This window comes from Chenopodium album, chromosome 8, assembly GCF_948465745.1.
Source record: "Chenopodium album chromosome 8, dcCheAlbu1.1, whole genome shotgun sequence".
Lineage (NCBI taxonomy): Eukaryota > Viridiplantae > Streptophyta > Magnoliopsida > Caryophyllales > Amaranthaceae > Chenopodium > Chenopodium album.
In genome coordinates, this window is record NC_137841.1 from 34,658,107 (window position 1) to 34,681,594 (window position 23,488).

The 23,488-nt window shown below is 37.7% G+C and overlaps 1 protein-coding gene across 1 annotated transcript; it reads left to right on the forward strand.

Annotated features, from left to right (window-relative positions):
- The first annotated feature begins 39 nt into the window (after positions 1-39).
- Positions 40-21,582, forward strand: LOC145641817 (protein ORANGE, chloroplastic-like). The gene is made up of 8 exons (XM_081692786.1): positions 40-421; positions 3,725-3,839; positions 4,383-4,499; positions 4,659-4,745; positions 8,352-8,428; positions 16,302-16,429; positions 19,861-19,997; positions 21,185-21,582. Exons 1-8 carry the CDS (start codon positions 210-212, stop codon positions 21,260-21,262), a joined length of 951 nt encoding a protein of 316 aa, XP_081548912.1. The 5' UTR covers positions 40-209; the 3' UTR covers positions 21,263-21,582.
- Positions 21,583-23,488: the final 1,906 nt, after the last annotated feature.

Below are 23,488 nucleotides of genomic sequence, written 5' to 3' on the forward strand. Positions count from 1 at the left end.
TGAACTATAATATGAGACAAAGGGATTAACTCTTTTGAAAAAAGAAATGGTACAATCAGCACACTCGCAAACAAACCAACGTATGTACTACTTCGTACTATTATTGAAGAGAAATGGAACAACCACCACAGCTAACCTTTTAACATGAAGGAGTGGTGATCGGAGAAAGAAACGAAACGAAACGAAACGAAACTGGGCGCCACAAAAATATGCTTTGTTCAGGTCGGATACTGGCTTTTTCTCAGCCAACTTCTAAACCCTTGATTTATTACTACAATTACTCTTCTTCTTCTTCCTTAAGATTCAATCGCAGAAACCTCCATTTCACTTCGACATGGCGCTGTTCATCGTCGTCGTCTATGGCTTCCGAATCCGGTCCTTCTTCCGCATCCCCTGATTCCACCGACTCTTCTAGCTCTGCGTAATTCTCTTTTTTCGTCTCGTGTTTTAATTTACTAACTAGTGAGTAGTCCGGGCGTTACCCAAGTTCTAATTTTGAAGTTGAGCAACTGATAATTAATAGTTTGCTTGTGTTTTCAATAGTATAGTGTTAATTTGTGTGCAATATTAGATCATAATTGATAGTATAGATTGATTTGTTTTTGTGTTTTGTTAATTTTTGTTGTAAAATAGACATGTCAAATGATAGTGGTAGACTTTAACCAACTAAGCTAATTGACTTCTGCTCGTGTTTTCGTGAGTTAGAGTTTAGTTTGAAGCTGTTTGATTTTTGAATTAGGTAACTCTGTTTCATTAGGAATCAATGAGCTTGCTTAGCTTATTATATATATATATATATATAGGGGAAGGCTCTCGTGAGAATTTTTCTTATATGAGAATTTTTCTTATGTGAGAACACTCTTTATGTTCTAAATTTTTACTCGTATGTTCTAAACTTTTTTTTAGGTGTTCTAAATTAAACCAAATGTTCTAATTTATTACTCACATGTTCTAAACTATAAATTAGTTAAGCTTGATGTCATAAATTTTAAATAACTTGTTCCAAACTTTTAACTTTTATGTTCTAAATTTTAAAACGTGTGTTTTAAGATTTTTAATTATATGTTCCAGATTTTCTAAGATTTTTTAATTATATGTTCCAGATTTTAAAGCGTATGTTCTATTTTTTTTTACTCGTATGTTCTAAATTCTTTACTCACACTTTCTATATTCAATATCAGTTTGTTCTAAATTTTTATTCACATGTTCATAATCTTAAATCAAGTGTTCTAAATGTTACTCATATGTTTAAAATTTCATAAAGCAAATTTTATAAATTTTTAATCACTTGTTATAATTCTTAAATCAGATGTTCTAAACATATTACTCACACAAATGTTCTAAATTATTACTCATATGTTCAAAATTTTAATTTGAGTCACATGTTCTAAATTTTAACTCGTATGTTCTAAATTTTTACTCACATGTTCTAAATTTTAAATCAGTTCTCATATAAGTATGAATTCTCACATATGGACCTATTCTCACCGGATCCCTCCCCTATATATATATATATATATATATATATATATATATATATATATATATATATATATATGTATATATATATTTATGATAATAGCAGGGTTGGGGTGTATTGACTTGCTATAATATTACTCTTACTCTTCATTTTACCTCAATTGGATACTTGAGACTCAGATATGGGTGGGACACTTAGACACTTCAGATTAAAATCATGCAAATGTTATTTATTTATTTATTTATGTATTTATTTATTATCATAAGATGATGGCTGTGTTGTACACTTCTAGCTGAATCTGAGTAACATAGTTGATTTGTTTCGTACTTTAGGACTACGCTGATTGTATTGTGTAAGAATATCAAGGCTGAAATTAGGTAAAAAGGTCATAAGATGTAGAGTTACCGAAAATCTGATATATTACTTCCATGTCAATATACAACTTTCACTTGATATTGGTGGTCAAAACATGTGATTTTTTAAAAAAAATTGTCCCAAGATGTATGAAGACGAAGTTATAATGTCCACACATATTTGTAGATATCACTGAATGATAATAGTGCCTTATTCTTGTTGAAGCACTTGATAGTCAAGAAGTCCTATAGTATGAGATGCAAGAAAAATGAGCCTGTCCTAGGACAAACAAAATGCTGAATTTACATGGACTTGTTGACAACTTGACGTATTGAAATTACTACAAACATATCTTGGTGTTAAATGTGTCTGTACTCTTTTTGTCCGAGCAACTTTATGGTTGTAAACACTTAAAAACTCCACACCCAGGTATATTTTGTATCCAAATGGTATCCAATGATCCTAAAGTGGGTGAAATATTAGTACGAACTGTGTATCCTGATAAACTCAATGCTATGATTAACTGTAGGATCAGTTACACCACCATGCTTAAAGTGCTGTATGTCAACAAATTTTAAATAGCAATGACAGGGGAGAAATCTGCATTTTGCATTGTAAGTAGCTACTATGTTGCTTTTTTTTTTTTTGGGGAGCTTGAAGTTCTTATGTCAAATTGCCATTATGGTGATTGCCCTCACTGAAAGAAGTGTTGAAATTTTCTGAAATACGGGTATTTTTAATTTATGCACTTGGAGAAAGACTATGCACCAAAATGTATTCTGAAATATCTTCCTAGTAGTGATGGCTAAATTCTTCCCCTAATAATCAGGAAAAAGAAAGAAAATCCTTAGATTTTGGTGTATTAATCAATCTTTATATGAATCCTCCGCCTATAATGTTCAAGATGACAAGCCACAGGGTTTAGACTTCAGACATATTTGTATGAAAATGGAAGTAACTAGTTTGCTAAACTATGACAGTATTAACACCATAATAAGTTGGCAGTGCAAAATGGAACGGGAGAAACTTTGATGTTGCTTGATTTATGGTTATTCTTTCAGGGTTTTTTGTGATTACCTCGAGATACTGGTCGCGCTCTCGGACAGATGAGCTCAAACACCCGCAAAACAACGAATATTCCATTTATAGGAATATTCGCCTCCGACGATTAAGTTAGTCATCGGAAACGGAAAAATTAGAGAGAGAAAGTAATAAAAAGTTGAAGCTCTTAATGCTCTTTTTAATGTTATGTCACAATCCATCCATCCCATCATAAATGATTGGGGTACTTATAAGGGTGAGAAGTTCTGCCCCTTTAGAGTTAGTGACATAAGATGGCGTGCTCTGGCTCAATCAGGAGAGGACACGTATCTCCTTGGGGCGCCGTTTTGCGGTTTTCACGGGAATTGGGCCCCGTGCTGTAAGGAGACCTTATCTCATTTAGGTGTTCTTTGTATTGGCCACGTGTTATCTTCCTATAGGTACACTTGTCGCCCTAAAATTTGGGACACGTGTCACTATGGGATCGGGCCACGTGTTGGGGGTATTTTTACCCTAAACAATTATTGTCTATATGCTTACCTTGCTTAAATAAGGATATTTCATGTATTCTATTAAGTATTGTATGCATTTTCGACCTTATGTGTAGGAGATCACTGGGTTTGGCTACACTGGCAGGAGTCTAGCGGAGAAGCAAACAAATAATTAGTTTTACGTGCTTGTTTAAAATGGAATCCCTCGGTTTGATTTGCTATGTTTCTATACTTCCTGTCTAACGCGTAGTTTTATGTAGATAATGACTTGGTGATAAGCAGCACTTAACTAACAAATAGGTTTCTTATTGTTATATTTTGAGGATAGGTAGATTTTAATAGTTATGCTCTTTTGCAGATTTTGTATTATAGAAGGTCCTGAAACCGTTCAAGACTTTGCTAAAATGGAAATGCAAGAAATTCAAGATAATATTCGGAGTCGCCGTAATAAAATCTTCTTGCTTATGGAAGAGGTTAGTATAAAAATAGTTCATTGTTTAGTTTCAACTTACAACTTTGAGTACATGGTTCACATGTTTTTTTTTTTTTTTTTCAAGTTATAGTTCAGTGTGAAATACAAGGATATCGTTTCTTCTTCAAGTTTAGGTTCAATCTAGAAGTAGTGATAAAGCTAAAAAGGACCAAAAAGTTTTCTAACTTAGTAAAATTCTGAAGTATGAAGTATTGTCTTCTTCATAGTCTAGATAGTTTTTGGATTTTTTAGAGGATCAATATCCTGAATTGCTATGTGGTATTGTGTTCGGTGCATTATATCCTTGTCCTCAACTGTTGTACTCACAATATTTCATTAATAAGAGAGTGAGGGATAGCTCAGTTAGTAAGAGCTTCCCTCCCAATTCCAGGGCTCATGTGATCTAAAATCATGACCCATCCTTGTGGCTTTGTAAACAACAACAACCAAAAAAAAAATAAAAAAAAACCTAATTAATACAGTTATTTTGTACCATTTTTGTTGTATGAAAGTATCTCACTTCTTCAAAATCTTTGTCTTATAGCTTCGTAGGCTACGGATACAACAGCGGATTAAAAGTGCTGAGCTAGGTATCTCAAAGGAGGAACAAGAAAATGAACTACCAAGCTTCCCGTCATTTATCCCATTTTTGCCTCCTCTGGTAAGCTTTCTGGTGATTTGTAGCATATTTTCAATCATGTCATTACTGCATACTTGTTTCTTTGTATATGACATCTGTTGGTTCCTTGATTTGGTTTGTGATTATTCCTTGTTTCCAGTTATCAATATTGTCTACTTAATATCATTCATCCACTTTCAGAGCTCAACTAACCTCAAACAATACTATGCCACTTGTTTCTCCCTTATCGCTGGCATTATGATTTTCGGAGGCCTTCTGGCACCTACAGTAAGTATTCTAGCTCAATTGTGACTTCTACTGCAGCAACATAATTTTTATTGGACTGTTTTTGTCCCTATTGTTTAAGCTTTGTCAGGTCTACAATTGGCTATAGATTTCTCAGTTGAATGCTTTTTTGTCTGTGAATACATTTTTAAAAAAAAATCTTTGGCTAAATGCATTTTGTGCACATTGTATTTTTTTTTTAAAATTTATTTATTTTTTTCTTTTGGGAGTCCCCTGTTTCTTGTCTGCTAAGGAACGGGCTTATGGGCAAGGTGGTCCCTCTTGAAAACTCCCTAGGTATTGTGTTAGGAATCCCAAACTCCAATTTAGTTTTGCTGAAACACTGGTATCATTCCTCAGTTTTCCCCTTTACAATCTCCCTCCACTACTCTGATATCACTTAATTCTTGAGGATATGGAGACAGTAGCCAAGTTTCATCCAGAGATCCTGGTAGTTGACTTTCAAATAAAGGTTGAATCTGCTAGGACTTGAAATAAAACAGAGAATACCAGAGAAAAACAGAGAAGAATATATCTAAGTAACCGATATTTGTATGGAAAAATTGTCCGAAATAATCCCACCTTTGGGCCGTCCGCTAAAAATAATCCCACCTATGGATTATTTTTAAATAATCCCACCTTTAACCCCCCTTCTTTTTTTAATGGTCTTAACCAGTCAGTTGACTTGTAATAGCAAGTTACTTGACACGTGTCGGCACCCAATTAGTCCAATAATTTAAATTAAAAAAAAGTAAAAAAAAAAACATTAATTAATTTTATAAACCATAACCAGCCAAACCACCTCCCCTGCAACCGATCCCGCGCGCCCCGACCACCCTTGCCACACACCGATCTCGCGCCCCGACCTCCCCTGCCACGCGCTGATCCCGTGCGCCGACCGCCCGAAGCTGGTTGTCCTACAAATCCAACCATCCCCTATTCAAGCTTGCTGACCACCCCATCCCCCTATTCAAGCTCGCTGACCACCCCCATCTCCCGTCCCCCAATTTCAGACCGACATCCCCCATCCCCCTCCGCCGCGCCGACCTCCCCGTCTCCCTCCGTCCATGTTGACCTCCCCTGATTCCAGCCTCGTCAAACTCCCCTGCCCGATTCCACGTCGAGCCCAATTTCGGAATTGGTTTGGTGGTTTTCAAAGGGTCATGAGTTAATGGATTAATGGGTTTGGAGTTGGGTTGGCTGGGGATTCCGGTCAGCGCTGCGGCGGTGGTTTTGGGTCTGGGTAGGATGGTGGTTCAATTCTAGGGTTTGGGTTTGGGTTTGGGTTAGGGTTGGTGGGGCTTAGGTGGTGCTGGTGTTTATTTTTTTATTTTTTTATCTACTTTATTTATTTATTTATTTTTAAATTTTGACCAATCAATTAGCTACCTGTGTCAATTAAATTTTTTTTTAAAAAAAATTACCTACACAACCGGTTCCAGGTAAATTGGGACCATTAAAAAAGATCGGGGGTCAAAGGAGGGATTATTTGAAAATAATACAAAGGTGGGATTATTTTTAGCGGATGGCTTAAAGGTGGGATTATTCCGGCCAATTTTTCCTATTTGTCTAATCAACAATACAATCTCCCTTCTTTCGAGCGGAAGGAAATATCTCCCAAAGTGTATACTACAATATTTCCACATAACTTCCCACCTAGCATTCCTTCTATTTATTACAAGATTCCTATCAACAAAGTAACAGAGTTAGGGAAATAATAAACTAGCAGTAAATTACTAAATTGACCAAGATGTTAACGAACTCCATAACCGAATATTCCAGCTCATCCATCAAGTTGATGTTGAAACCGAGGGTTTAACCTTCTTGCGAGCATATGTAAATTGTATAGAAGGCCTGGACTGATTGTTGGGCCGGTTCCTTCAGAATCTTCTATAAAATGCTGTTATAAGTGAATCTTAGTATTTTGGTATAACCACAACCAAAAAGTTTATATTCCAATTGATAGAGGAATAATTGTGTCGTTAGATAACTACACCCAAATAAAATACAATTTTTAACACTCGACTTATCCTAATACAAGTATATGGTAAGAAGAGGGGTCGAACCACAGGGAGAAGCACATAAACAACGCATTCATCACTAGACTTTAAGCTATCTCGGGACAAAGGATAGGAATGACTAAGAGATTAAACTAAAGATAAAACGAATTAAAATCAATATAACTAAACACCAAGGGAGATGGGTAAATATAGATGCCGCTTGATCATGCAATAACATAAAAGCAAATCAATAGTGAACTAAACATGCATGAATATCGATATAAGGTTCAATCTAACCGCCTTCCGGGGTTAATCGGTTTCTCCTAACATAGCCTCTATGTTTCCACACTAGAACCATATATTGGGAGGTGCAATCAAAGAACAATCGATAGTAATGAAACTAAGTCAACTTCCGTTTCTTGTTAGCAAAGATTCACCTTTAATCAACTAACAATGTGCACTTGCAAGAAGATCAAAGAATATCAAGCATGCAAAGATTTTAATCACAATTAACTTAATCCCAATATTATAAGCATGAACAATTAGCAACTACACCATCCCCACACCCTTGGCTAAGAGACTACTCACAAATCATGTTAGAGAACAATATCAATCATCAAATCAATAAGCATCAACATGATTAATAAGCAAAGAATGAAAATCAAAGTAAACAAGCAAAATTAAATGCAAAAGTAAAGAGAAAGAGTAAGAGATTGCTCATTAATTGAAGTTGAAGATCTATAAAAGATTAAACAAGCTTCTTCTTCAAAATCCAAGTTCATCAATGAAGAAATCCACACTTTCTCTCTCTACCAAATGAAGACTAATAGTGTTTCTCTCTCTAGATTAATCTAAAAATGTGCTAAAAATTAAATCTAAGTTAATCTAATTACATCAAAACGTTCTAAAATGGGACTTATACAGTCCGTACAGAGCCAGTAGAAATAGAGGAGTGGTCCGACCGAACACTGGGTAGGTTCGGCCGGACTACAGGGTAGGTTCGCCCGAACCATGGGTAGGTTCGGTTGAACCTCCCTAATCCTGGTCTGGTCGCGACCACTCCTGCAAAATTGCCAAATTGCTTCTTGACTCTGCCTCGACGTTCGGCCTGACCACTGAGCAGGTTCGGCCACACCCTGGTTCGGCTACATCTGAATCTTGCTTCCTTCGGCTTTCCTTGAGCTTAGCTTCCTCCTCTTGAAAACCCCGATGGTTCCTACAAAGCATAAGCATGGAAATCAAAGTAAAGAGTAGGAAAAAGGGCAAAACCTAGGAAAGAAGATGCATAAAGGGAAAGGGAACTAAGTGCAAAGAAAAGGATGCAAACAAGCCGCAAATGTTGGAAAATGACCATCAAAATGAACCTTAATCGTGGCATAAATACCACTCATCACCAATACCGAGGCATATTTCTAAATCCTTATGGATTTAGTTAATAACTTAACATAATACTATCACGATCAAGTTTTTTATTGCTTGACTGAGTCATACTTCGAATGTATAAATTAAGTTGGCACTAGACAACACATGGGAGTGTTATAAAAATCTCTTATACAATATTCTTGTTTTTGAACTGAGGCAAACCCCTAATTCTACAGTTTTGCTGCAGTTAGAGCTTAAATTAGGATTGGGGGGAACATCATATGAAGATTTCATCAAGAGTATGCATTTGCCAATGCAGTTGAGGTATGAGTGTCACCTTTCTTGCCTCTTTATAGTACATTAGCCCCTTTACATATCTTTGCTTTCCTACTTAGATATGCAATATGCTTATCCGCTGATAGAAAATTGCTTATGTATTAATTGTTTGATTTCTTCTCATTTTTAATTATTTCTTTTAAGAAGAGATCAAGCTTTTGCATTCTTGAATCGTAAACAGTAAACAAGCACAGGTTTTAAAGAAATATAAGGACTAAAATCTTGGTAGATGGACGTGATTTTAAAAAAGGAAAGGGTGGAATAATTTATGGATAGTTCATGGTAATATAGAGTGTTGCCCAAGTACTAGTTTCCCGTCAATAATATGTATTTAGTGGTCTACAAAATCCATATATATATTATTTCTGCAACAAGTGTAAATAGTGATACTGGTAAAGATGTAAAAGAAACCAGCAAATGAAATATGCCACGACAGCTTGTGGGTTATCATGCATGAAAGTGTATGGATCACATAGTGTAAGGAACCAAGTTTCACACAATAATTAATTAATAATTAAGGCAAGTTTGACGGCAAGCTTGAGTTTTGATTGATCAAATTAAGAAGGAAATTACAACTACTAAGATAGGTGACAACTTTGGGCTATCAATCTTAAGGGTAGCTTGAGGCTACTACTCTTTAATGAGTTCTCACAAATTTTCTGAATAAGTGGCTACTACTATAAGCCTTACAATTTATACTCAAGCACTATAATTTGCCCTAACTAATTACGGTTGACTTCTACAATTTGGAATCCTCAATCCTTTTGTCATTGTTGCTAAAGTGGTGTCTCCTCCTTTTCAAGCTTGTCTCTTTCCCGAATTGGCTTGCTTGACAAAAGCTACTGCTTCCCCTGTTTCTTTAATTTAGTCCCAGCTTCCTCTTGTTTACTGTTGAATTCGATTTGCATGGGAGCTTGGGCCACTTGTGCCACGTGACCCTTTTGGCCCAAATTCGGATCCATCACATTACCCGTCGCCTCGAGATTCACCTTATCCTCAAGGTGGAAAGGTGGGAATCGTTGTGCAATGGTGGCGTTGTCCTCCCAAGTAACTTCGAAGGAGGCAGTCCTTGCCACTTAATTAGGACCTCCGGTTGAGCGCCCGTGGTGGCGGCTGCCGGTGGTCCAACCTCCAACACCTCTTCGGGTTCCACCATTAGCTCCATTTATGCGGACAATTGAGTTGGAATAGTAGAGTTCACCGACGCCAACCCCACCACATGCTTCTGAGAGATGTGGAACACGGGATGGATCTTACAAGTTGGAGGAAGGTCCAACCTATAGGCTACCTTCCCCACCTTCTCAAGCACTCGAAATGGCCCATAAAACCGTGCCCCTAGCTTTTCATTTGGGCGCCAGGGAACGTTTGCGGTACGGTTGAAGCTTCAAGAACACATCATCCCTAACGTCGAACTGGTCGTCTCGACGTTTCTTGTCCGCATATTCCTTCATGACTTGCTGAGCTTTTAACAAGTTCACCCTTAACTCATCTAGCATTTCATCTTGTTCCTTCAACACCTCCTCTAATCGGTCCACTAGTGTATGCCCATTCCCAATCCTCCACAACTTTGGAGGGTCATGGCCGTACACCACCTTGAAAGGTGTGAGCTTGAAAGCGGAATGGGGGGATGTGTTATAGGCGTACTCAGCCGAATGTAACCGATTCTCCCACTTCTTTGGCTATCAGCGATGAAACATCGGAGGTAAGTCTCTAAACCCTTGTTGACGATCTTGGTTTGACCGTCGATCGCGGGTGGTACGCCGTACTCCATTTTTAGTGAGTACCTTGCAACTGGAAAAGCTCACGCTAAAAGATACTCATAAAAACCCGATCTCGGTCCGAAACAATGGTTGAAGGAAACCCGTGCAAACGTACGATCTCTCGCACAAAATAATCAGCCACTTTGAGCGCATTGATTAGGTGTTTTAGCCCAATGAAATGGCTATATTTAGATTCTCGGTCTACCACCACAAGCACCGAGTCAATTCCCTTCGATAATGGCAGCCCCTCCACAAAATTTATGGAAATGTCATGGCCACCGAAATCGGCAACGGCTGCAATAACCCCAATGGACTCCTCTGACTCGCCTTATTCCGCTGACACGTATCGCATTTCTGGACATAATCCCCCACGGCCCGCCGCATTCCGACCCAAAACCAATTGGCCAGGCGGAGGTACGTCTTGACCTCTCCGTCATGTCCGTCGGTTGTAGTGTTGTGGTATTCATGGAGTAAGATCTGAATAAATTTGGACCCCTTAGGTAGAACAATTCTACCTTTAAATATCACCCTTTGGCCTTCTAAGTGAAAGCCTACTGGGCTTTCCTCTCCCTTCTCAAGGCCCAATCTGATTTGGGCTAGCCATCCGTCCGCTTTAATTTCTTTTTCCAACTCCTTCCAATCCACAGCTTGAGAATGAATCAGTGCACTCAATTGCACTCTTGCTTGGTCCATACGAGAAAGGGCATCGACCACTCAGTTTGATGCTCCCGATCGATATTGCACTTCAAAATCGAACCCCACTAACTTTCTCATCCATTTTTGGTATTCACCGCCCACCTCTCGTTGTTATGTGATATAACGAAGACTTTGTTGGTCGGTCCTCACTATAAAAGTCCTCCCGAGAAGGTAGTGCTTCCACCTCAAAATGGCAAAAAATATAGCCATGAGCTCCTTCTCATAAATTGATTTCTCCCTTGCTCTTACCCCTAGTAGCTTGCTAAAGTAAGCTATGGGCCTCCCACCTTGCATCATTACCACTCCCACTCCAAACCCGGAGGCATCTGTTTCCACCACAAATTCTTTGGTGAAATCGGGCATGGTGAGAACTGGCGCCTTAATCATGGCCGCCTTGAGTGCCTCAAAGGCTTTGGTTGCCTCCACGGACCATCCAAACCAATCTTTCTTAAGTTGGGAGGTAAGGGGTGGCGCTGAGCATACTTTGCAACAAACTTGCGGTAATACCCCGTTAGCCCAAGGAATCCCCGTAATTCCCGGCCGGCTCCCACCTCATAATCGCTTCTACCTTTTCTCCATCCATGGCAACTCCATGGACCGAGATTACATGTCCAAGGTAGGCTACCTTGGCACGCCCAAAGTCGCCTTTCTTCAAGTTGGCATACACGCTATTTTCTGCCAACTTTTCAAGCACAAGCTTCACATGCCTTACATGCTCTTCCTCACTAGATCAAGATATCATCAAAAAATACCAACACAAATTTCCTCAAGAAAGGCCAAAATACATCATTCATCAAGGATGGAACGTAGCCGGAGCATTAGTTAACTCAAAGGGCATTACAAGGAACTCATAGTTCCCTTCATGAGTCTTAAATGCCGTTTTGTGAGTATCTTTGGGTTTCACCCGAATTTGGTGATAGTCGGACTTCAAATCACCGGAATCGGATATTTATCCGGCACCGTCTCCTTGTTCAAGGCACGGTAATCCACACAAAACCTCTTAGAACCATATTTCTTCTTCACAATTAAGACCGGACTACTAAAGGACTAGTAGATGGTCTAATGATATCGGCTTCCAACATCTCTTGGATGAGTTTTTTAATCTCATCCTTTTGAGCTTAGGGATAGCGGTATGACCTTGCACTAACCGCTACCCCCTTTTAGAGTGATGGCATGCTCATGATTTCGGCTCAGTGGCAAGCTGTTGGGCATATTAAACACCCCCTCAAAATTATCAATCACCTCCCTTAAGAATTCCGGAACCACAACCTCCTCTTTCGGCCCACTCTCTATCTCCACACGGTTATCTCCACAAGCAACCTTCCTCTATTTTTACAAAGGTTACAGATCATGGCGTTAAGGGACACTTGAGTTTTGTCGAGGGAGGAATCCCCCACCAAAGTAATTGGCACCCCCGCATCATTAAAACTCATAACATGAGTTTTCCAATTCGTGTTTACCACTCCTAACTTCAAGCCATTGCACACCCAAGATAATGTCGGCATTGCCTAGTCCCAAGGGAAGAAAATTCTCGATCAACATCACACCCCCACTTAGTTTGATTCTCACCCCCTACATACACCGCTCCCCCTTACGGTTTCACCAATGCCAAGGGACACCTCGAACTCGCCTCCTTTTTCTAGAGGTATCTTAGCTTCTTCGATCACTCGGAGTGACAAAAAATTGTGAGTAGCTTCAGGGTCTATCATTACTATTACTTCCTTGCCTTGTACTAGACCCTTAAGCTTCATTGTTTTCGGGTTCGTTAGACCCACAACGCAACATAATGAGACTTGCATTGCCTCCTCTTCCCCTTCACTCTCGGTTTCACCCTCCTCTGGTTCCATGGCCAACATCAACACACTAAACTCTTTCCTTTTACACCGATGCCCAACTCCCCAACGCTCGTCACAACGAAAGCATAAGCCTTTCGCTCTACGATCTAGCAGCTCTACTTCAGTAAGCCTTCAGGGTTCATTTATGGACTTGAGCTTTGCTGGCGCTGGCTGTTAAGACTTACTGAACCTTGTGACTCATCGGTCTTGGCCAAACTCTACTTGGGTTGGCCTGTGCTCGTGGGCAGCCCATAATTAGATATGAGCCCCCCTCCTCTTTTACTGTTGGACCCGCCCGTACTTGGGCCTGCCGGACTGGGCCCAGTCCGGCAAGGGCCTACACTAGACTTGCCCTTACTAACCCGGTTTCTCTCCTCTATTTTTCTGCTAGGTCCATGGCCCGCTCCAACGTGGCCGAATCCAACAATCTTAGCTCGGTCTTATTGTCATCCTTCAAGCCATTAATAAATTGGCCTCTCATTATCTCCTCGGGATATCTTCGAGGGGAAAAGACATTTTGATAAACCTCCTCCTATACTCCTCTACAGTTGCCGTTTGTTGCACGGCCAACCACTGCTTTTGTAACGACCCCGAATTCGTCGGCCCCTTCAACGCACGGCTCCTCAAATCGGTCCAGTGAACAAAAGGGCGTCGCCGATTTTCTCAATGATACCATTGGAGGGCTAGACCATCCATCGCCACCACGGTCGCCGTGACTCGATCTTCGTCGGAAATTCGGTAGAAATCAAAGTACATTTTGGCCCTCATTACCCAATTATCTTGATCCTTCCCCTCAAACCGGCATGTCCAACTTCTTGTGTTTCCACTGATTCCCGTCGCCACCGCCGTCGTCGTTCCACCCTCGTGGCTCCCTTCTTCTCCAATAAGGCATTCCATACCCACCTCCAATGGGCGATTGAACCTCAATTCTGACTGTTCTCACCGTCTACTGGCCATTCGGGTGGTGGTTGCACCGGTTAGGTTTGCGTGGCCGCGGCCAGGGCGATGCGTAGCTCGTCCCGGAACTTCTCCAGTTCCCTTGCTACTATATTGGCCTGTACTTCCTAGTCCTTCCGGAAACGGTCAATCCTCCCTTCCATGCTCACTCGATCTTCTTCCTGCCTTTTCTTCGCCGTCGCAAACAAGGCTGCGAAATTGTCGGTGATGGCCTTTTGAGTTTCTGCCATGGCCTTACTCACCGCTTCGGCAACTGCACGCCCAATGGAGATGTCCTTGCCGGTGATTTTTTCTTCTATCGATTTAAGCCGTTATTCGACGTCCTCCCATTTTTTGTCCACCGCGTCGGCACGTTACGACGGTGATGGTCCCCCCGCCATGATCGTCCGCTCTGATACCAAGTTGTACGGAACCGAGTTTCACACAATAATTAATTAATAATTAAGGCAAGTTTAACGGCAAGCTTGAGTTTTGATTGATTAAATTAAGAAGGAAATTACAACTACTAAGATAGGTGACAGCTTTGGGCTTCTACTCTCCAATGAGTTCTCACAAATTTTCTGGATAAGTGGCTACTACTATAAGCCTTCCAATTTATACTCAAGCACTACAATTTGCCCTAACTAATTACGGTTGACTTCTACAAATTGGAATCCTCAATCCTTTTGTCTCCTCCTTTTCAAGCTTGTCTCTTTCCTGAATTGGCTTGCTTGACAAAAGCTACTGCTTCCCCCGTTTCTTTAATTCAGTCCCAGCTTCCTCTTGGTTACCGTTGAATTCGATTTGCCTGGGAGCTTGACCCATTTGTGCCACGTGACCCCTTTTGGCCCTACGGTGATAAACCTTAATGGGCTGGCCCAAATTCGGATCCATCACACATACACTTTGTAATAAAGGATGAGTTAATAAATGCGCAAAGAAGGTATAAAAGCACAATGAGGGATATGCCTCAAGCTAGTTCCAAGCGGGTGTGAGACACTATGCCTTTACCACCTTGTAGACAATGGTACAGAAGCAGATATATCTCCTAAGTTGCAACAGAAAACGAAGGAAGAGAGAATGCTCAATATTGTACAACTCACCAGTGACTGATCTCTAAGATCAATCATGCCCCTCTACTTTCATCTTACTGTTTTTAACCATTATTTTTAACTATTTGATACCTTCAAGTGTATGATTAGCTTGAATTTATACGGTGGTTGTAACAAGATTGTGTTATTGAACAACCTTGATTGTTTTTTACAAATTATTTTTTTCAAATATCAGTCTTAATTTACATAGGGTTGTAACAAATCTATACCTTAGATTGTGCTCCAACCAAAGAATGATTAATAGTGAAAAAAGTTCTGGCCTACCTTAAAAAAAACACGGAAGTTATTCTGCCACTTCCTATCTACTGCTAGCTCACAAATTTACTTTGATCTTCTTCTCGTTCTTTATAGTCCCTTTTTTTTTTTGTTCTGTTACTCTGCTTTGTCCTGCAGTTCTCTTCTTTCACCTCCCCTTTGTTTTAAATCCTTCGTTGCTTGGCAAGATGTCCAATTGGAGTTCTAAAAGTATCTAATAATCAGGCCGTGAACAATTGAGGGAAAGAGAAATGTTAAATCTTGTAATCTTTGTTAGAGAATGAATCAAAATTATTGTTAATGTCTGCTAGTGAAGCTATTCAGTTATTTGCGAGTTTTCCTAGTTGAAACTTAATAAGACATGGACAAAGTGGGGAGTTTGCGGATTTAATCACCACAAAGTGTCAAAATCACTAGGACGTGAATCTTCTCCCCCCCCCCCCCCCCCCCCTCTTTCTTCTTCCAAAAAAAATATAGATTTTAATGTAAATATGTTATAATAAAGAATAGTTTGCAAAACAGTACTGTTTTTCCAAAATTTGCCATCCTCTACCTCTCCTGTTAGCTACTCCAAGTAGCAAGATTAATGGAGTTGCAATTTCAAAATCCAATCGTGTAAATGTTTTACCTGCCTTAAGGATTGTTTCAGGCTAGTAGATCATAGGTTTATACTTTGTTGTGATCATGATAGATGTATTTGAGTATCATTCTGATGTCATACCAAACTAACTGTCATTCCACTTTTCATTAAAATTTCAACCAGGAGACTTAAACTTATGCAGGTGTCTTGCTTTACCTACCTGACCTCTTAACATAAAAGTTCAGCTTCATCAGCGTCTCCTAAATTGCTTTTCGTCGTCAGTTAACTTGTAATTGCACATTGTCCTTATAACTTCATTTATACTTTGCTACTGGATAACTGGGTATAAACCTTGAGAAATATTAGATAAACAATGATTGACACTATTCTGGGTACGTCTAGGAGGGATGGTGCACTTCTTGGCTTCTTTGAAAGTCCCAAACAACAGTGTACAAAAGAATTTTCATCTGTTTTTGTTTAATCATGATGTATTTTTCTAAGGCTTTACTGCTTGTCATATAATTGATTTATTCTCTCTCTCTCTCTCTTTTATATTTATTATTATTTTTTTAAAATTTCTGTAGTCAAATGGCCTTGCTTCTATTAGTTTCTAAACACGTTTCTGTAGTATAGCATGGTTAAGCTGGAGATGTAATTATCTTGTTACTGTTATCTTGCAAAATGCAGTCAGGTAGACCCCATAGTAGCTTCATTTTCAGGGGGAGCTGTCGGTGTGATCTCAGCACTAATGGTAGTTGAAATAAACAATGTAAAGCAACAAGAACATAAGAGATGTAAATACTGCCTTGGAACTGGTGGGTATTTTCTTTTCTATATGTCATCATGTCGTTGACTTAAATTTTTTGTTGTTTCAAAACTCAAAAGTTTCTTGCAAATGCTAAATATTGATCTGTGCTAGTCTGCTAGACATTCTTCTGATATTTTTCTGTTTGTGTATTTGTAATGCATTCCAAGAATCTTGTTGTTGGCTGATATAATAATAAAAACAATCTAATTTCAGACTCCAACAAAACAGGGTGTGGAATGAATTTAAGTGTAATACACTCTACAGAGATCAAAGTAGTAAAACCTAAAATTCATTTGTAAGGAAATATATCATAGAAATCTAACCAGAAGTTTAACTTTTTTATGGGGAGCTGTGAGTGCTATCACAACAATAAGGCACATTTTTGGTACAACAACCTGGAATTGTATGAAAGAGAACCTGTACCAAGGAGGTATGAATGAGAATGCCTTGTGTTGCTATATTCTTGGAATAGGTTCTGTATCTTATTCTTTCGTTCTAGTTGAATCAAAATTCTGAAATATAATTTAACATTTGTTTTTGTCCATTTTTTCTTTACTGATGTTTTGACTTTTGGTACATGAAAAGAAATATAAATATAATTAGGCATAAGTTATTTTTGTCCTTTTCGGTAAGGTCAAAAAAGTATAAGTAGAGGAACGGAAAGTGATGATCATCACAGGTAAATTCCAGTCGCAGTGGGAATTTTTGACAATTTTCAAATCCAGATAGTGTTTCAAGTGTGATGACATTGAATAAAAACCAAACAATAAATATATAGTGAGAAATAAATCATAGGAGGAGTGCTAAACCCCATTTGGTTTGTGGGTTGTATTTGGAACTGTAAAGGATACTTCTAAAAGAAACTAGAGTTAAGAAAGGCTCTCAACTTCAGGTATATGAGACTGCTTCTTTCTTCCACAAGGGTGAATGGAAAGTACAGTTTGCTTTAAGAGGTAAAGTTCCAAGCAGGGTTTCGTAATTATTTTTTTTCTTTTGTTGGCTGTTTGACTCTTATAATATCTGTTAGACATTCCGAACTGTTATAGTAGTGTTTCAATTCCCAGCCATGAGACATGAACCATGGCAATGGGCCTAAATTGCTTTCTGGTTGGTGATCTATTTGGAAACAAAACAGCCACCTTGAACTAGTGTATTCCTAGAAGGTTAGTCAATCAATAAAATGTTTTGGTGGTAAAGGAGTGGTCTACGGTTTACTAAAGCTGGTTGGATGCTGTAGTACTTTTATGTTACGTGTTTGACACATCTTTTACAGAGGAAAAATATGAGTTACGATAGTTGCAGAAGTAATATGATATGAAGCCGGAGTAGAATTGTGTAATGTATTGGCCACTATTGTGCTTAGACTTCTTTCCAATATATCAAATGACACTGTCTAGATTTAATGCTAATGAAGCCAATATAAGACAACATATGCTTTATATTAGGAGTGCCAGTTTCGCGAAGAAGGTTTTGACTGGTATTCATTTTTGAGGTCTAGAAAAACAAAAAGCTACTCCCTCCGTTTCTTATTAGTTGCTTCACTTGAAACATTATGGACTCCAGGCAATTTTTGGAGATGAGAAAGATACATAGAAAGAAAAAAGTAAGACCCATGTGTTTGGAGAGAGATAGGGAGAGTTAATTAATTATAGGCAAATTTGTCAAAAAAAAAAACCTTTTAAATGCATCATTTTGCGAAAAAAAACCTTTTAAAAGCTTTTTTTTCAAAAGAAAACCCGATTTTTAATATTTTAGCAAAAGAAAACCCGATTGTGGAATTTTTTTGTTGAAGACAACCTAATGCCTCTAATTTACTCAATTAAGCTCTAATTTCTTCTAATTATCATCTAATTCTCACTTAACCATTTATTAATTAACTTAATTTATAAATTAAAAAAAACCCCAAAAACCACCACCCCCACCACCAGCCAGCCACTCCCTCCCTTTCCCTCTCCCATGGCAGCAACCCCCTCCCCCCAATTGAGCCGCCGCCTTGAACCCCCCAACTCCCGGCGACCCTCCTCGACCGACCTTCCTAGCTTTCCCGCTTACCCCACTGCAACCCTCCCCCTCCCTAAATCCTAAAACCGAGCAATTAATGGGTGTTTCTGGTCAGGTGGCACGCTTCTTCTCCCTCTTCCTTTTCTCTACTTGACTCACACTCTCTCTCTCTCTCTTTCTCGCCATCACCGCCGCGTCGCCGAAATCTATGAGGGGGGCTGCTGATTTTCTCATCGTTGTTTAAGGGGGAAAATGAATGGTCGGGGTTAGGGTTTAGAGAAGGGGGGAGGTGAATGGTCGGGGTTGGGGTTTAGGGAAGGGGGGAGTTGAGGTGAATGGTCGGGGTTAGGGTTTAGGGAAGGGGGTGAGAGTTGCAGCGGGGGTAAGGGGAAAGGGACAGAGGCCGGCCGGCGGTTTAGGGCGGTGGCTCGGTTGGGGGGAGGGGGGCTGCGGCCTAGGTGGCTGGCTGGTGGAGTTGTTGTAGGGATGGTGGTTTTTATTTTTAATTTTGTTTATAAATTAATTTAATTATAAAATGGCTAAGTGAGAGTTTATGGGTAATTAGGAAAAAATTAGAGCTTAATTAAGCGAATTAGAGGCACAGGTTGTCTTCAACAAAAAAAATTTAACTTCGGGTTTTCTTTTACGAAAAAGCTTTTAAAAGGTTTTTTTTCGCAAAATGGTGCATTTAAAATGTTTTTTTTTTTTTTTTTTTTTTTTTTTACAAATTAATCTTAATTATAAAAGAAAAGTGATGCATCTAAATTGAAACTTCCGTTTTTTAGAAAGTGATGCTTCTTTAAAATAGAGGAAGTAATTACTATTGATTTCTTCTTCAAGGTGGTCGCTGTGGTAAGTATTAAGCTCATCTCAAGAGAACTAATTTTTCAGGTGTCACATCATGTGCTCATCCTATGATCTAGACAGGGTCCAAGTTATTGAACTTTTCCCATTCTCCATATGCCTTTCAGTTCAAAGAGAGAAGATTTAGAAAAAGGCTTAGGATTTCTGTTCTTGAATTATGATATAGATTTCTGATGAGAAAAATAAAATTATGATGTAGTTATAATTTCAGAAATGAAGGTATAAGCTTGCATGAACATGTGTGCTATGCTTTGTGACAGAAGTATGATAGACGGTTAATAGACCTGTCTTTCTCTATTTGGGATGTGTCCTGTGTAATATAGTAGTGTATAAAATATATAAGTATAAGTTATTGTTCTTTTTTTTACAAGGTCAGTAAAAGACTGCATATTTATGTTTTTCCACTTATTATCTTATCAAACTTTACTTTGTTTGAATGTATGAACAAAACTATTATAGAGAAATTAGTTGTTATAATACTTGTATTATGTACGCTATTTAATTTAACTTGCACTGCAAATGATGTCCAATGTTTTTAATATTGTATTTTCTATTTGTGATTACTTTATGAAGGTTACTTAGCATGTGCTCGCTGTTCGAACACTGGATCTCTTGTTCTTATTGAGCCTGTTGCTACGGTTTATGGCAGTGATCAACCTCTTTCACCACCAAAGACTGAGAGATGTTCAAATTGTTCAGGATCCGGAAAGGTTAGTTTTAGACTAAGACATTGTATGCGTATAGGCTATCAAAATGAGTGATTTCCATGAATATTGTTCAAAGAAATCAAAATTCCACGATTACACTATTTTTTATAAAATTTTCCTACATACCGCCCACGTCATCTACCTTTTTTTTTTGGGAGAACAAAACCGCTAATTCAATTGGCGGTTTATCTTAGTAAAAAAATCACCTTACAAAAAGTGTGGGTTTAATATAACATAAAACCGCTAATTGAATTAGCGGTTTTATGCAAGGTAAAACCGCTAATTGAGGGTTCGTTTGGCATCGTTGTGGTTTTCTGTTTTTTTGTTTTTGGTTTTTTAAAAGTATACAATATATGTCACATAATGAATCAAATATTATTTAGTATTATTAAAATCGTGATAATTTTGAAAACTGACAATAGAAAAGTGGAAACACCTTTTTCTTGTTTCCTGTTTTTGGTTTTTAGTTTTCAAAAAAACAGAAAACTGAAAACCAAAAACGATGCCAAACAAGCCCTGAATTAGCGGTTTTACTCTTAACTAGGAAAAAAAATTCAAAATTTAAGAGGTTGGATGACATGGACGGTATGTAGGGAATTTTAATAAAATGTAGAGTAATTGAGGAATTTTGAATTCTTTGAATAATATCCATGGAAATAACTCTATCAAAATTCAAATATAACTTATTTTACTTTGGCTATCTGTCTTATTTGGAGTTTAATACTGTTTATGTAACAAACCTAGGCTAATTATTTATGGAAAAGTTTTGTGTAACAGCTATGCGATATCTTGTTGTGAGACTGGAATCACTAGTTTGACTCATTTTGTTGTAGGGTTGACAACTTGACACCTAAGTTTTTAGGGGGATTGGGAGACAATCTTAGCCAAGACTAGCTCATAAGACTTAACTTGAATAGTTTATTAGCCTTGTGCTGAGTACGATAACATATCATTGTCTGGACGGATGATACTTAATAGAAGAGTACAATCAGTATGGATTGGCTTGGTAATGTACAAGAACGGGGTATTCTGGCTGACTCAAAGAATTGATGAACATCTCTCATGAAATTGAGCAACTTTTTACCACTATATTTTGCTTACTTTGCTCCATATCAGTTATGTTGATAATGTTATACTTCTTTGATTTTGCAATAGTGACTTTTGGAGTCTAACTGTGAATTGGCTTGTAGGTCATGTGCCCTACTTGTCTCTGTACAGGAATGGCAATGGCTAGTGAGCATGACCCAAGGATTGATCCATTTGATTAGAGATACTGTAACATATATTAAGTTCTCTGTGTGCATCTATATCACTATGTCGTGTTGTAAAAACTTGTACATATATTGACTACTTTTTCTAAGCCTTGTATGAGTCCTTTGATCATTCCAATTAGAAATTCTTATGTGGAAAAACTCTCATTTTTGTTCTTGATAAATGTTGTGTGGCCACATATATTGTATCACAGATTCACAGGTTACTGGTTACATTTATATATCGGACTATATGTTTTGTAGTTTTATAAGCTGTGTAACTTGGAACAAAGCTTTCCATATCTTTCCTAAGAGAATTACACTAACTCTTTGCAGAATTGGTAGCAAGGCATAGCTCTTGTGCGTTGATTGTTCTCCCTTTCAATTTAAATATGCGACACACTCTTAACGCCCTTGATATGTTTTTATGAGGGTGTATAACTTGTGTAGGAAGTAGTGGAGTGTTTTATGTCCAAAGGAAGAGTTCTCTAAGAAAAATGGCAAGGTCGATGGAGAATGCTACAATGTATCTTGGATTTTTCAGCTTCAAGTAGTTAGCAAAAAAAGGAAGAAGTATGGAGTTTTAAAACTACTACATGGACTCCTTTCAAAAAAAAAAAAAAAAAAAAAAAAAAAAAAAAAAAAAAACTATTACATGGACTGGTTGACGGGTTGTAAGACTTTTATTCATGTTAAGATGTGGTTTAACCTCATGAATTGATTATTCGTTTAACGTCATCATCTAATATCGAGAGATACATGGAGAGCATACTACTACAAACTTTTTGGGATGACAATTCAATTCAAGTTTGATTCGATTGGAAGGAAAATAATCAATTTGGATCCGTTGATTAATAGTCGTAATACAAATCCACTAAAATAGATCTGAATCCGAATAGGGGGCGGATCGACTTGGGCCTTTCGTAAAGATTGATCTATTATGACGTGAATTTGAATACAATCCTATTCACTACACCCCACTTTAGCTAGTGATACCTACTCCCCCCCACGAAATTACCGAAAAACCCTTAGCCCCACTAACCACACCACAATAACCACGGTAAACCCACTAACCATACTCCATGCAGTTACAATACAGTTACCACCCATATACCACGGTAACTGCAAGTTACCACCCACTCACCCACTCATATATATACAAATTTTAAAAAAAAAAATTCAAAAATTGATCAGTTTCTACATTGTTCATTCGCAATTTCTCTCTCCATTTTCTCTCCATTTGCAATTTCAAAAACCTATGAACAAGCATTATTCCTAGTAATTTCTGCAAATTTGTTACAATCTCATAAAAAATCAGTAGTCTACAAGAAGAACATGCACTACAAAAACAAAAGTCTACTGGAAAAACATAATCGTAAGTACTTTTGAGCAATTTTTTGCAATTAAACCCTAAGTTTTTGAAATTTTGTTCAATCGTAAGTTAATTAGTTTAATTTCTTTTGTAGAACACAAAACGAAGATCCAAAGGACAACAAAGAAGATACTGAAGCTTTGTAAGTAAACAATTATAAGAATTAAACACTTAATTTTTTTTAAAATTTTGTTCAAAAACAAGTAAGAAAAGTATTAATTTGTGTAATGTCTTTTGTAGACTACAGAAGGTGAAGGAGGTTCTAGAAAATAAAGATGTCGCAGTTTCGTAAGTATTCCTTACTTCATTTCGAAATTTTTAAGTTATTTTTCATGCATTTTGTTTAACTTCTGAAGTTATTTATCATGCATTTCAATTAAATTTGTAAATTGAAAAAATAAAAATAAAAATATGCAAACAAAGATGAAATAAAGCGCCAACTTGTATCTCCTTTGGTTGATCCTAAAATTTTAAAAGACATAATGATGTCCTGTGGTCCTGCTGAAAAAGAAATGTCTCCAATTCCAAGGTACATTGATCAATTATGAATTACTAAATGTTCATATACCTGTGTGAAGTTGTACATTTTGACTGTTGATTTTTAATTACATAATTATACAGGTTTGAACTTGTACATGTATACATATATAAATGTTCATTTTATTGTAATGTTTATTTTACTGTAAACTTATGAACATTTACATATTCGTTTATGATCACATATATAGATTTGTTCATTTTATTGTAACCTTATGAAGAAGTATATTAATATGATCCTTTTTTCTATAAATATGCAAATCATTTTCATTAAGAATAATGAACATTTATATTTGATAAAATGATCAATTACAATTTATGCTATAAAACTTAAT

What these genes read in the sequence shown, in the direction of transcription:
- LOC145641817 (XM_081692786.1), top strand. Translation starts at nt 210, where the DNA reads ATGCTTTGTTCAGGTCGGATACTGGCTTTTTCTCAGCCAACTTCTAAA. An exon ending in ACCGACTCTTCTAGCTCTGC is followed by an intron (nt 422 to 3,724) that starts GTAATTCTCTTT and finishes GCTCTTTTGCAG; the next exon opens with ATTTTGTATTATAGAAGGTC. An exon ending in TAAATACTGCCTTGGAACTG is followed by an intron (nt 16,430 to 19,860) that starts GTGGGTATTTTC and finishes TACTTTATGAAG; the next exon opens with GTTACTTAGCATGTGCTCGC.